This window comes from Urocitellus parryii, chromosome 13 (genome assembly GCF_045843805.1).
Source record: "Urocitellus parryii isolate mUroPar1 chromosome 13, mUroPar1.hap1, whole genome shotgun sequence".
In the NCBI taxonomy this organism is placed as follows: Eukaryota; Metazoa; Chordata; class Mammalia; order Rodentia; family Sciuridae; genus Urocitellus; species Urocitellus parryii.
This window is the reverse complement of record NC_135543.1, coordinates 2,586,394-2,599,681: the sequence shown is the minus strand read 5'-3', so window position 1 is coordinate 2,599,681 and position 13,288 is coordinate 2,586,394. Positions and strand designations below refer to the sequence as shown.

Below are 13,288 nucleotides of genomic sequence, written 5' to 3'. Positions count from 1 at the left end.
CAGCCTGGAACTCAGTCACCCTGTCCCCAAACGGCCAGGTTGGACCCCCAGTACCACAGGAAAAGGGAAATAGAAAGAAACAACACATCACTGTGGGGAAATGACAAAACACCTCAGAATGCAAATGAGGATCCATGTGGATCAATGCAGATGCAAGAAAGCCAGCCAGACTAGTGGTAAAAGACCTGCACAGCAGGGGAGGGGCGCCTTTCCAAAGTGTGAAACCCACCACCTCGAGGAACACGTGAGTGATTCTGACTTTCTAGAATACCTAGGATGAAATAATTCACAAATAAGTAAAAAAAAAAAAAAAAAAAAAAAAGAGAAACTTAGGAGAAAGTAGGTGAGACATGCACAATGCACTCTTCCAATCCACCATATATGAAGAATTCCTGTGAGTTAACAAGTCGAGGACAAACTACACTTTGGTCACCTGCGCAAAGTCCACGCACAGGGAAGCCATCCAGGCCAGCCCTGACCACGGAGCAACAGAGGGGCCTGAACGCCCATGGACCTGCTGAGAAAGGAACACAGCCTGGGTCTGTCCTGGGAGTGTCCGTCGCAGCCTCACCCTCCCTCAGCTGCACCTCCGCGCCTCTCCAAGGCCAGGCGGAGGGTGAGGAGTCCAGGTCAGAACCCCCGACCTGTCCTGGAAGACCCTGCCCTGCCAAGAACGTGGGAAGGAGCTGGAAAGGGACAGATTCAGACCTGAGCCAGGCAGAGGCCACTGAGGTCCAGATGGCAAGTGCCAGGTGAGCAGGGCAGGCTCATGATGACCGCCCCTGGCCCCCATACAGGCAAAGGCGATGCCTGGGACTGTCTCTGGCCAAGGGACAACAAGAGAGTTTGGGCACCCTCTGTGACTGGACCTAGAGCCACATCTTGAAGATACCATGACCCACTGTCCCCTGATAGCAGGACCTGCTACTGCGGCTGGTGTCAGCATGCCATTATAGCAGAAACAACAGTGGCAGGGAGACGGAGGTAGAGGTGACCTGGGGAGCTGGGCTGGTGGCCCACTGTGTGCCCAGAGGGGTCGGTGTGGGCAGCCTGAAGACCAGCTCCTGGTCCCCACTGCAGACGCACCTGCTGAGCCCAGTCCTGACCCCCGACAAACAGCAAGGCAATAAGTACCCCAGATCACCACACCCAAATAAGGTCTTCAAAGACCAGGAAATGTACCCAGATGGAAATGAGGGTACAGAACGGTGGCTCTCTAAAAGGTGCCAGGGACCTGAGGTCCACGGGATGCGGCTCAGACCCAGGACAGCCTACACGTGGGCTCCCTCAGTCCCTCACCAACCTGCAAACCCTTTTGTGAAACTTGCTCAGAGGTAGGGAGCGGGCTATCGCCATGGCAACTACAGAGCCGCCAGCTTCTGCTCAGAGCGTCCCAAAATTCCCAGCCAGCACTCAGCAACCGCTTTTCCCCTGCCTGAACTCAGGACTTCCCGGCGTCACCTCCAGGAGACACGTTCAACTGCCCAATCCAGGAGCCTGGCAGGATGTGTCCCAACTCTACCTTATAGCCCTCTCTGACTGACGTTTTTCATCATTTTTGAAAAAGCAATATTTCTTAAAAATGAAAAATTTCAATCTGCTCCACTCTTACCACTTCCTAGTCTAATACCAAAATAATCTGTATAAATCATACTCTCATAAATCCCACAGTAATCAGTTTTTTTGGAAACCAGTAACACTATAGATTCCTTTTCAATCAAAGGAAACACAGCGACTAAAAGCCAGACTGGAAACCTGAACATCATTTTTATATCAAAAATGTTCTCCGACTCCCCACTCCATTAAAGAAATATTGCAATAACATTTAAACTGAAATCGACTGCTGGACTGTCATGTAACAAAAACCTGATTTTACGATTTTGAAGGCATCAGCCATTCATGTCAGGTTTCATCTGCTCCCAGCAGGTACGTAAGTCATCACGTGGCATCTGAATTATCATTCACATGACACTTCTTAATAACCAATGATCACACCAACGTGAAACCATGATCACAATGAATCTGGAATACAGTTTATCACACTGAAAGCAATTATTCTGCAGTTAAAAGAAAGAACATGAGTAATACTCAGATTTGGCACATCTTTACAGCAACATAGTTGGCAGCTAACAGCCCAAATGTCTTACTAATCTGTGAAAGTACCGCTTTCCAATCAATGGCTGCCTCTGTGAATACAGCAGAGGACCAGCCTCTTCACATGGGTCTAACTACGTAATCTCACACACAGAATCTGAAATTCCAGTAATGCAAGAACTACTTTCCAACCTTTAATCCAGAGATAAACATTCCTAGCCTTTTTTAATTCTAGTAAAATACAGATCTAAAACTGCAATTATTTTAATATGCAAAGGCTTATACAAATTGTGTTCGCAAATACTGGGTTCCTCTCAGGAGCCTACAAACAAAGCCCTCAAGGAAAACTTGTCTCACAGCAGATCCAAGGCACAGGAAATTACCTAAGAAACACAAACCAAAAAACAAACAAACCTAAACTTGCAAATGAAACATGGAGAACTTGAACAGAGATGAACACACAACACACACTCCACAAAGGGAACCTAAATGCTCCAAGCATCTGAAAGAAAGTCAAACTCCTAAGTAATTCAGGGTAGCCACCATGAAAAGGACCAGGTGATACAAATCAAAGGAGAGTTGACCAGCCCCGACCGGCCCCAGGCAAGGCTGCCCCATCCTGAAAGAGGAGGGAGGGGGCTGGTCCCAGGTTCTTCCCCAGCTCAGGGAGCAGAGCACCTGCCTGAGCCTGCCCACAGTGGGCTGTGCGGGCCACCGGCCCCCAGGGTCCAGAGGCGGGGGAGATAGGACAGGGCTGCTGTTCTGGGCAGCCAGTGAGGACTAAAGATGACTACAGGGTCCCGGGAGCATCCTCATGGACGAGAGCATTTACAGAAGGTCTGCAGCATGGCCACAGCACAGGGAGGAGTCCCCACAGGAAGAGCAGGCCCTGGGCTCTGTCAGGAGGCCCTTGAAATACGGAGCCCAGAGCTCTCCTCAAGCCAGCACCCCTCACTGCTGCACAGGCCTCATGCATGGACACCAGGGCCGCGGGGACACGCTCAGACCCGCCGTCCCGCCCAGCTGAAGGATGAGCACACAACCGCCCTGTGTGTTCTAAAGCCCAGCTGGGGGCCCAGAGCCCACCGCCTGCACTCTGGCCACACAGTGACACTCTCAGGGTCTTCCCACCGCCTCTGCCTCTGCAGGCTACCAGGCAGAGCCTCTCGATCCCAAGTGGGGAATTCAGGATCAGATGACCCCTTTCCAAGAAGCCTCTGAGACCCAGCATGAGGTCTTACGTAGACTCCGCACTATCAGCCATTGCGTATCAGAGACAGGCTCAGCTGCTGGCTACTCCTGGCCCAAAGTATGCATGCTCAAAAGAAAAGGCCCCAGGACACAGTGACCACGAGTCACAGCTGAGAAAGGCAACTTCCAAATGAGTCTGGTGTCTCTCAAAAAGTACCAAGCACCTACCAACCATGAACAGCAGTGATCCCTTCCACCAAAACTCTGGAGCAACGAGACGCATCACAGCTAATGCCAACTACAAACAGAGCCACAGTCACTGCTGTTAGCAATCACCAGCGCCACCACCCTGCGTGATGTCTAGCTTCTAGATGGTCAATCCAAGTGACCACTGAGAGCCTCAACTACTCGGCAACCTCGTGCCTGCAGAACACAACTCTCCACCCAGCTCATCATAGACTTTGAGGAAGAACCTATCCAGCAAAGTGGAGCAGGATTCCCAGAGCTTCACCAGTGTGCTGCCCCTCAGAACGTCCAGAGGGCATGGCCGGTGCCCCAAGGAGACTTCACTTAGACAAATGAGGGCCACACTGAGGGTGTCCAACAGCAGAGTGCTCTGCAGCCTGGGAACAGAGGGGTCATTCTGCCCTGAAGTAACAGTCCGGGCTGGAGCGGGTGCCCAGGGAGGAAAGAGTCCCCTCCGTGTGTGAAGGGCTGAGGCAGGTGGTTCTGTCGGGGCGGAGACTCTGCTCACATGGGAGGGTCCCAGGTGCCACAGAGGGCAGCTGGACAGCATCAGTGCCATGAACACATGACGGGGTGTGACAAAGGGGTACAGACAGAATGACAACGACAGGACACAGGCAGGGGCCAAGTGTTGACCCCAAACACCTCTGCCCCAGGCACCACACCACAGCCCCACCCTGCAGGACTCCCACAGTCCTCACAGCCAACCTGGACTCTTCCAGGGCACGCAGAGTCCTCAGCTACACCAGAGCCAGCCCAGCCCTGCTGCTCCGCCGCCCCATCCCCCAGCTGACCAGCAGTGGACAGCTCAGAGGACACCAGGACACACACAGCTCTCTTCAGCCTTTCTCTACCAGGTGCGATCCTCCTGGCTCCATGGAATGCCGCATCTCACAGGAAGGGAGTGTGAAAGGAACCCACCTGGGCTGTCTCTGCTTACCCACAACGAGGGGCCATTCCACTAAGTCAGGAGCAACAAGGAACCACTCCAACCTGAACCGGGCAGGGTCAAAAGCACCACTTCTTCAGGATCACACAGCAAAGGTGACGTCTAACCACAGGTGAGATCCAGCAGCACACAAAGCACAGGCTGGGAAACATGAGGTCCAGCAGAGCAAGAACTGAAATAACCTGGCCACGTGCCTCTGGGCCCCATGACAAGCCCGCACAGAGACTGAGGACCTGGGCACTGCAGGCTCCAGCTTGGGGCAGACTGTGTTCCAGGACCTGAGGCTGGAACAGGAAATGAGGCAAGGACTTCACATCCACCGGGACCAGGGCTGAGCTCGGGAGTCCACACTGGCCCTCAGCAGCAGTGGAGAGTGAAGACCCAGCCTCTGAGTGCAAGCTCACGTGCACACAAACACGCCGACCTTCAACAAGGCCTACCCCACGTGCACCGGGAATGAGACTCTCCCGGTGCCTCAGCTGACCGCGGATAAAACAGGAGAACAGATGAGACAGCTCTTAGTTCCCTCCCACTTCTAAAATTCTCCGATTCTATCTTGCGTCAAAAGGAGAATCAGGAATAAATCATACGTCTGAATTTTCCCAGCAAACCAAATGCCTGCTGTGTTTTCCACTACTGAGCATCTATATCCCCATGCCCTGACTGGCAGCAAGAAACCACCAGGGTGTAATCTCCAGGGTGCGGCATCTTTCACAGCACAATAAATTTATTCTGGAAGGATAGGGAACAGTCTTCTGTTCAAACAAACATCAGCACGCAGGCCATGCACAGACCTCAGCGGTGAACGAGTCAGCCTACGAGACACACTTACGAGAAGCTATTCTCAGCGAAATTCTGAAGTGCCGCGGACACAGCACACCCAAAACAAGCAGCATCGTGCCCTGTGTGCACAGCACTGCTCAGGGGAGCAGTGGCCCTGGATGCCCGCTGACCTCCGGGCGCCCTGCCTTGCCTGCCAAGGACACCTGAGCATTCCTCTCAAGAGCAGGCTGCGTCTCCGTACTGCCTCAGAACCCAACGGAGGTCCAGTCTGCACGTCCTTCTCTCTCACACAGCCCTCGAGCGTCCTCGCCCTCCATTCTGTGTCCATCTGCACGCCTCGCCTGCTCCCCAGCAACCTTCATCATGACCTCCATGGGCCAGAGTTTCGGTGCCCAGGTCCCACCCTCATCAGGGAGAACGTCCCAGAGAGCGACACCGCATGCTTCCCATGCTCACCGCCGCCCATCCAGGGCTCCCACGTGGATGGATTCAGACACCTGTGTTCCCCCCCCCAGCTCATCTCCACGCTGCACCTCCCTGGTCTCAGCAACCTGCTCTCCCCTCTGGGTCCACACCCTTCCTGTCTCCCGCAGCCTCTCCCAGTGATGGAGCACTGCATTAAGGCAGAAGCTGACACGGGGCCACAGGGAGCCCGTCCCCCCCCCCACCGTGGGCCAGAGAACAGGGCTCGCGACTCAGCCACCTTCCCAGATCTCGCAGCAGGTCAGGGGAGAAGGCTTCCTGAGAGCTCCCTCAGGAAACTCTGGAGTCAGCACACTCAGAAGGCTGCCCGGCCCAGCAGGCTGCCCCTGGACCAGTGCTCTGGCGACCCCAGCCTCGCACATTCTTACTTTTGTTCCCGGGATTCCCCCTCAATCCCATGTCAATGGGCGACACACACAGCCGCTTTCCCCCTAAGCTGTGCTAATTGCCGACGAGCTCTATTAAAAGGAAACAGGAGCGGCTGCTTAACCTTCTGGCAGCTGCAGGCTCGGCGGCCCTGCTGGGCTCCTGCACGCAGGCGGCCACCAGGCAGGCAGAGCACTCAGCGAGGCCTCTGCAGCCAGAGAGGGTTAGCTCCTGAGGGAGTGCTGGCCGGGAGAGGCGGACGGCAGGGTGCGAGGCCTGCTGGCCGTGACCTGGGGCCTCCCTGGGCCCGCTCCTTCTGAGCACTCCTTACCTCTCCCCTGGTACCTAGGACAGCCTTTCTTCTCCCATGAGGCCAGGGCTTCTCCTCTGCCCTGTGTCTGAGCACCACAACTGCCCAGGACTTCCTCAAGAACCGGAGTTCCCGTGAAGTCCCCATGGGCACCAAGAGATGCAAGGGCAGTGCCAGGGGCTCTGGTGGCAGCATAACAAGAAATGGACAAAAGCAGGCAGGGGAATTCCTCCGGACCTCAGGTGGGGAGGGTGCAGTAATGCCAAGCGCCAAGCCCCAGAGCCGCCATACCAGGCAACCCGCAAGCTGCCCCAGGTGTGGGCTCGGGCCACACGGTCACTGGGAAAGCGGCTTCTTATGCTGCTGGCAGCCTCTCTGGGCTCCTGCCATTGCTGTGCTCTGACCCCTCTGAGCAGGCTCCTTTCTGGCTGCACACGGTGTCCCCACACACACCTGTGGAGCAGCACCCACTCTGCTAGGGGCAGCCCTCCAAGCCCCACTGCGCACTTCACCATGTCCTCTCACCACTCCTCCTCCCTGGTCAAAACGTGGACTTCCACGGTCTCCTACACCACACCGTGCTATCTGCCACCCGCTCAGCAACACACCTGCAGTTACTTACCTGCGGACTCAACTGCACATGGAGTCAGTAAGGCGCTGTGTAAACCAGACCTTCGTGGAGACGGGGCGTGCCCACCAGAACTTCCCAAAGGCCTGGGCCCAAAACAGCCTCGTTGTTGATGCCTAGAAGTCAGTTCTACTTTTTTCTCCCCCCAGTTAAAATTATGATTTATGGAATTTACAGGAATGGGCACACAAGTCTGAGCTCTGAACTTCCAACTCTGCTGTACATGGGCCAGCTGACTCTCATGCGAACTGCGGCCTTGGATGCCCGACAATTCCTACAAACCTGCTCTAAGGACTGCACCAAGTCCTGCCATCAGCACTCTCAGAATATAAAATGGCCTCAGTCTCCAAAGCTGTGTGCAAGCTCTAAGGCACAACGCCAACCAGAACACAGCATTCAGGACACCTGGTCTCTTCAAAATCAGCTGCTCCAAGGGCCTGGCCCAGACCCCACAGGCCCAGGCTGAGAGCAGCTGAATGGATGTGCTGTGGTCTCTCTCCTTCACCTGGTCACCCAGTGCTACCTTAGACCCCACCCCTCCAGCTATGAGGGACAGGTCCACACCTGCAGGAAGAAGCTCCCTGGGATCACAGGGGTGACCTCGTGGGCCCGGCTCTGCATGGCTTCAGGCTACTAACATCCTATTTCTTTTATGGCCAACTTGCATTAAATTCAAGTAGATATTAATATATATCTTGTCATAGAATCATGTGAAATATACGTGAATTTCTCTAATTAAAAAAAAAATATATATATATATATATATATATGGTGCCTATAAGAAGTAACACGTTTCCAAAATTTAATAAACCCAAGAAGAAAAAACAGAATAAGCTCTACTTCATGGTGAAAATGACTTAATGCTCCCAGATTCTCAACTACCAAGGCTCAGTGGACGCACTCACATGTCACCTGCCTGCTGTCACAATGGTGACAGCCCTACCAAACAGAAAAAAATGTACTCTTCAAAGTCAAAATAAAAAGACACAGGACGTGCCTAATATTTCACCAGTGAGCACTCCACAGAGTAGTCCGAGTTATTAGAACACAGCCAGTAAACATGAGCCAGAGCTATAAAACTGAGAGAAGGAAACCAGGAATTGAACCTCACAACAGCCCACCAGGGTTGCACCTGGGCAGTCAGGTCCAGAGCATGAGGGTGAGCCCCAGCACACCCTGCCCGAGAGGGCACACATTCTGCTGCTCTGCCCGGTGGGCATCGAGTGACGGGCGGGACACGGTGGAGATGCGTAAGGGTTCACCTCTGCATGCAATGTGTGGAGCTCACCCCGGGCTCACAGGGCCAGGAAAAGCCCTGCTGCCCAAGAGCTGCAATCTCTCTGCCTCTGGGTGCAGCAGACCACACACAGCACACCACACAGACCCGCAAGGACTGACCTGGCCAACCCCCAAGAAGGGAAGCCGGCAGGGCTTCCTGATTAATCCCAAAGAATGACACCTCGTCCTCACTACAGAATTCCACAGTTCTGCCCCAACTTCCACCATCCTGGAACTTCAGGTGAAAGCAACACCAACAAGCAGGGTTACAGGCAGAAGAGAGAAACAGCCCTGTTTCCATGAAAGACTTCCAAGTTCCGTAACTATGATGTCACCTTCGGTTAACAATGACACCAGGCAGAAAACAGCAAAGGGAATATCAAAATGTTCAGAATTTATAAAAAGTAGACTATTATGAAAACAAAGTTGACCAGGCGACTTTCAATCTCTATGTGAATACTGCTTGGAAAGTAACCTGTTCCAATTAACTGTCTACACCCATAGGTCGACCTCAGTCTGAGGAGGCTAGTCACCTCCGCACACAGACTCAAGTTAACTTAGACCCAGCTGTCTGGTGTTGAGAGAGAAGAGTGAAGGAAAGTGCGTGTGTGTGTTGCACACATATTTATGTGCACAGTGCGTGCCTGCAGGTACGTGTCTTTGTGAGTAGGCATGTGTGTCTGTGTGCCTGGGTATGTGCTGTACTGACCTGAGGGAGAAAGGGGAAGGGGAGCACATCTCAGAAGCACCAGGACTACGTTCCTTGCTTAGAAACTACTCATGCCCAGAAAGACCGTCCACTCACGAAGCCCAGGTGTCCATGCTTTGTGAAAGCACATAGGACAAGCAGTGAAAGTTGCGGTGGTGGAGCTGACAGGTGCCTGTGTCTACATCTGCCAGCTCAAGCTGCAGGTACACTCTAGGGACAGGACACCTGGGCACGTGGCCACCCCAACACGGGACTCTGGACAGGAGCTATCTGGCAGGGATCCCTGGGCATGAGGTTCCCAGACACAGGGGCCCCTGAGCATGGGCTGCCTGAGGCTGGCCCACCTGCGCCTGGTCCCTGGGTGTGCTCACTCACCTGCTGCAGACTCAGGCGTAGCATCTTCCGCGCTGTCCTCCGCTGCCTCGTCCGCCAGCCCGGAGCCGGGGGAGTCGGCCGTGGCGCAGGCCGAGCCGGGGCTGCTGGGCTGGGAGGCCGAGTCGCCCTCACTGAGGGAGCCGCAGCGGGCGCGTGCCGCCCTGTCCCCATCGGCTCCCCTGTCGCGGCGAGCACGGCGGTGCACACGCGAGTGCAGCACCATCTGGTGGTATGTTCGGAAGATCTTGCCACACTCAAAGCATTCGGAGGACTTGCCTTGGCCAGCAGTGGCCGTGGCCCGGCGGCTGGGGCGTGCCGCTGGCCGGGGGTCGAGGTGGCTGGAGAGCATGGGGTCGCCAGGCATGCTGGCCCTCTTCCTGGGGGGGCCTTGTGTGGCCGGAGCATCCTGCTCACGCTTGCGCTTCTCCTGGCTCACCAGGATATACTCACGCCTGTCCTTGTCAAAGGCCACGTCCCCCGCCAGTGCCTCGTCCCAGGCCCCATACTTGAGGTACTCGGCTGGCTCAGCCACCTTGCCCCTGGTGGCCAGCTGCCATGCCTGGTAGCTGTTGACGGGGTCCAGCTCAGCCACCCGTCTTCCAGCCTGCCCGCTAGGGGACAGGTCGCCAGCCACGGCTGGTCTCAGATTCAGGCACTGTAGGAAGAACTGCTTGGTGTCCGGGGGGCCCTCTGCAGGCCCCTCCTCGGCCAGGGCTCGCGTCCGGCTGGCTTCAACCTGGCGGTGTATGGCGTTATGGGCGTTCAAGCTGTCCAGGTTTGTAAACAGATTTCCACACTTGGTGCAGACTTCATAGAGGGACAGGCCGGCAACAATGACCTCCTCCTGGACCACGTTGTTGATAGTGGCAATGGGGTCCAGCTCGCTCTTGGGCCTGTTCTTGCTCCCAGTCTTGGGGCCGTGAGCCTTCATGTGGTTCTTCAGGAACCACGGCTCTTTGAACCTCCGACCACAGATGTGGCAGCCATGGTCGAAGGAGCCCCGGTGCTTCTTCATGTGCGCCTTCAGGAACCAGGTCTGGCTGAAGGCCTGGCCGCACACCTCACAGGGGAACTCCCCGGGGCTCAGCTCGGGCTTGCCGTTCTCCACGCAGGCCTCGCTGCCACTGGGGCCCTGCGCAGTGATGTGGTCCCTCTCGATGTGGCTCAGCAGCGACTCCTCCCGCGAGGTCACGTAGCTGCACAGCCTGCACTTGAAGGGCTTGTGGGCCTGGTGCACGTGCAGCTCCAGGTCCTTCTGACGCTCAAACTGGCTCTTGCAGAAGGAGCACTGGGCCACAGCCTCAGCCTCCTCCGGGGCACTGGCTGTCCCCTCGGCCTCCTTCCGGCTGCTCCGCAGCAGGATCTTGCTGCTGTCCACCTGCATGGCCCCATTCAGCATCCGATTGCAGGCTGAGGTGCTTCTGGTGGGGCTGGCACACCCGTCCAGGCCCTCGGACACGCGCATCTCGCCCAGCTGTGTCTCGCCTGCCTCTGGCTCATGTCCCTGAATCAGAGTCCCTGTGCGGTGACTGCGGATGTGAATCTTGAGGTTGCCCTTCTGGGAGGCCCTGTGGTCACAGTAGGGGCACTTGTAGGGCTTCTCCCCCGTGTGCTTGCGCATGTGCTGCGACAGCGAGCTCTGGAAGGGGAAGCTCTTGCCACAGATGCAGCAGCTATGGCAGGCGGCCCTGTCCCCGTCCACCTCCTGGCTCCGGCTGGTCCTGGGCGGGCTGGGCCCTCTCCTCAGCTCCATCTCGGCCTCTCTGCTGCGATCCATGGGGAGGATGGGGCTGTGGTGGCGGAGCGGCTGTCGGTGGCGCAGGCCCGAAGGGACGTCTTACCTCTCCATCCTCAGAGGGGCTGCTGCTGCCCAGCAACGAGGGAGGGGCCCGCGAGGAGGCAGTGCACGAGCAGGCGGAGAAGGAGGCCCTCACAGCAAGCACCTGGAAGAGACAGAGACTGCATGAGCAAAGCTCCTGCGGCAGTGGGCGAGCAGCAGCGTCACGGCGCCCGTGGAAGGCGGGCCTCTCTGAATCAAGGAGACGGACACCGACAAGAATTCAGATCCATGAACATGGTGCTCTCTGCCTCCTTAGAAATCAGGAATTACAGTCTGAGCAACCTGGTGAGACCTTGGGGTGCAGCTCCACAGTCCAGCACTTGCCTAGCACATGTGAGGCCCAGTACCGTCAAAAAAACAACTAATTAAACAACTATGGGTAATTAATTATGTTAGGCAATTCAAGTAAGTAACTACAATTTTTTTTTCCCAAAAAAGATTCCAAGTCTCTAAGGAAAGCCTGTGGGAAGAGTGTGTGTAGTCCACAAGAGGCACAGGCTACTCAACAAGGAGGGCAGAGAGACCGAGGCAGGGAGAAGGGGGAAGGACCGCTGGCCCTGATGTGAGCCACAGAGGCTGCAGCAGCACTTTACCGACATGCCACTCAGATGTGAAGCAGTAGCCTCTGCTGGGAAGGAAGGAGGCTGACAAGGGAGCAAGGACCTGACACAGAAATAGCCCCTGAGCTCCCAGGTGCAGCCGCTACCCAGGACCAGAGCTGAGGCCACCCTGCCTGGTGACACGGTTGCACCACTCGCACGGGTGCTGGCCAGAGCTCACCCACACCTCAGGTACCACGCCTCCCTGGCCTGGCCTTTGGCACCCTTCCCTCCTGGGCCCTGACCCTTCCCTCCCAGACCCCTGCTCACACACTCACAAAGGGAGCCCCAGGCTCCGGCCACTGGACCGTGTCACAATCCCAGGGCAGAGTCCCTCTGGACCATGAGGTCGTGCACCTCATCCCCGTCTCCCAGAGGCCAGATTCCCCCAGCGCCCACCCAGGGAAGCTGGGCTGCTTCCAGAGGTGGAACCGGAATCCTAATCACTGCACACACCATCCCACCTGGTGGTCACTGCCACTGACATGCCATCTGCCAGCCAGGCAAGAGGGGAAGATTCTGCCTGAGCCCCCAGCTCTAGATGCACAGGCCAGGCCAGCCCATCCTGGCGGCCCACATGCTGTGTCCAGTGCAGAACGGGGAACACAGGGGTGCAGCCTCGTGTGCACTAAGAACCCACATGTACATTTCACAGAAGGTGCAGGACTGGACACATCAGTGTACCCACACCTAAGTCCATCAAAGACGGAGCTCTCATCCCACTGAACCGCAGGCAGTGCGTCCCAGGTCACCCTGTCCATTCCAACCCCGACACGTTCACTGAAACAGATGCAGAAAGGAATACTGGTGACCAGCCTGAGTATGCTAGACATCAGTGGTTGTGACAGGAGCGCCCCAACACATTCTCCAGGGAGCAGGGATTCTGAAGGCAGCACATCTGTCTACCCACAAGGGCCCAGATGCCACACACCAGCCTCTGCCCACAGACAGGCACAGGTGGAAATCTTACTGAGAATCACAGACCTCAGTGTCTCAAGAAAGCCCTCCAACCAGGTGCCAAGGTGCCCAAGGAAAAACACAAGGTGTGAGTAGCAGATCCGAAAATAGGCACACAGGACTCGCTACACCAGGACGCACCAGCAGTCGCCATTCAACAGCAGAGGGCCACGGAGTCAGCGACCCCAACAGCAGGGCAAAAGGCAAAAGTCCTAATACCAGGAAAACACACGGGTACCACAACCCTGTCTCAACAGCAACTCAGTAGACACTAAGTTAAAGTACCTGTCAAACTTCTAGATCTTGACATAAGTTCTGCGTGGCTTTTTAATTTTTCATGATGATTTATTAAGACAAATGATTTTCATGAAGCCCCACTTCATTTGACTACCCTCCCAAAATGCTGATTAGACATAATACATATAACTATGAATTGAATGTATTATTTCCATGTAACTTACTGACCAAATTCAGTATAAA

At 55.6% G+C, this 13,288-nt stretch overlaps 1 protein-coding gene across 2 annotated transcripts in view; it reads right to left on the bottom strand.

Annotated features, from left to right (window-relative positions):
- Znf516 (zinc finger protein 516) overlaps positions 1–13,288 on the bottom strand; it is a 98,701-nt gene that overhangs the window by 46,882 nt on the left and 38,531 nt on the right. For both annotated transcript variants that reach the window (XM_026388680.2, XM_026388681.2), the window contains exon 2: positions 9,413–11,355. In XM_026388680.2, the coding sequence (XP_026244465.2) occupies positions 9,413–11,189 (1,777 nt within the window). In that variant the 5' untranslated portion in view covers positions 11,190–11,355. The remainder of the gene's footprint in view (positions 1–9,412; positions 11,356–13,288) is intronic.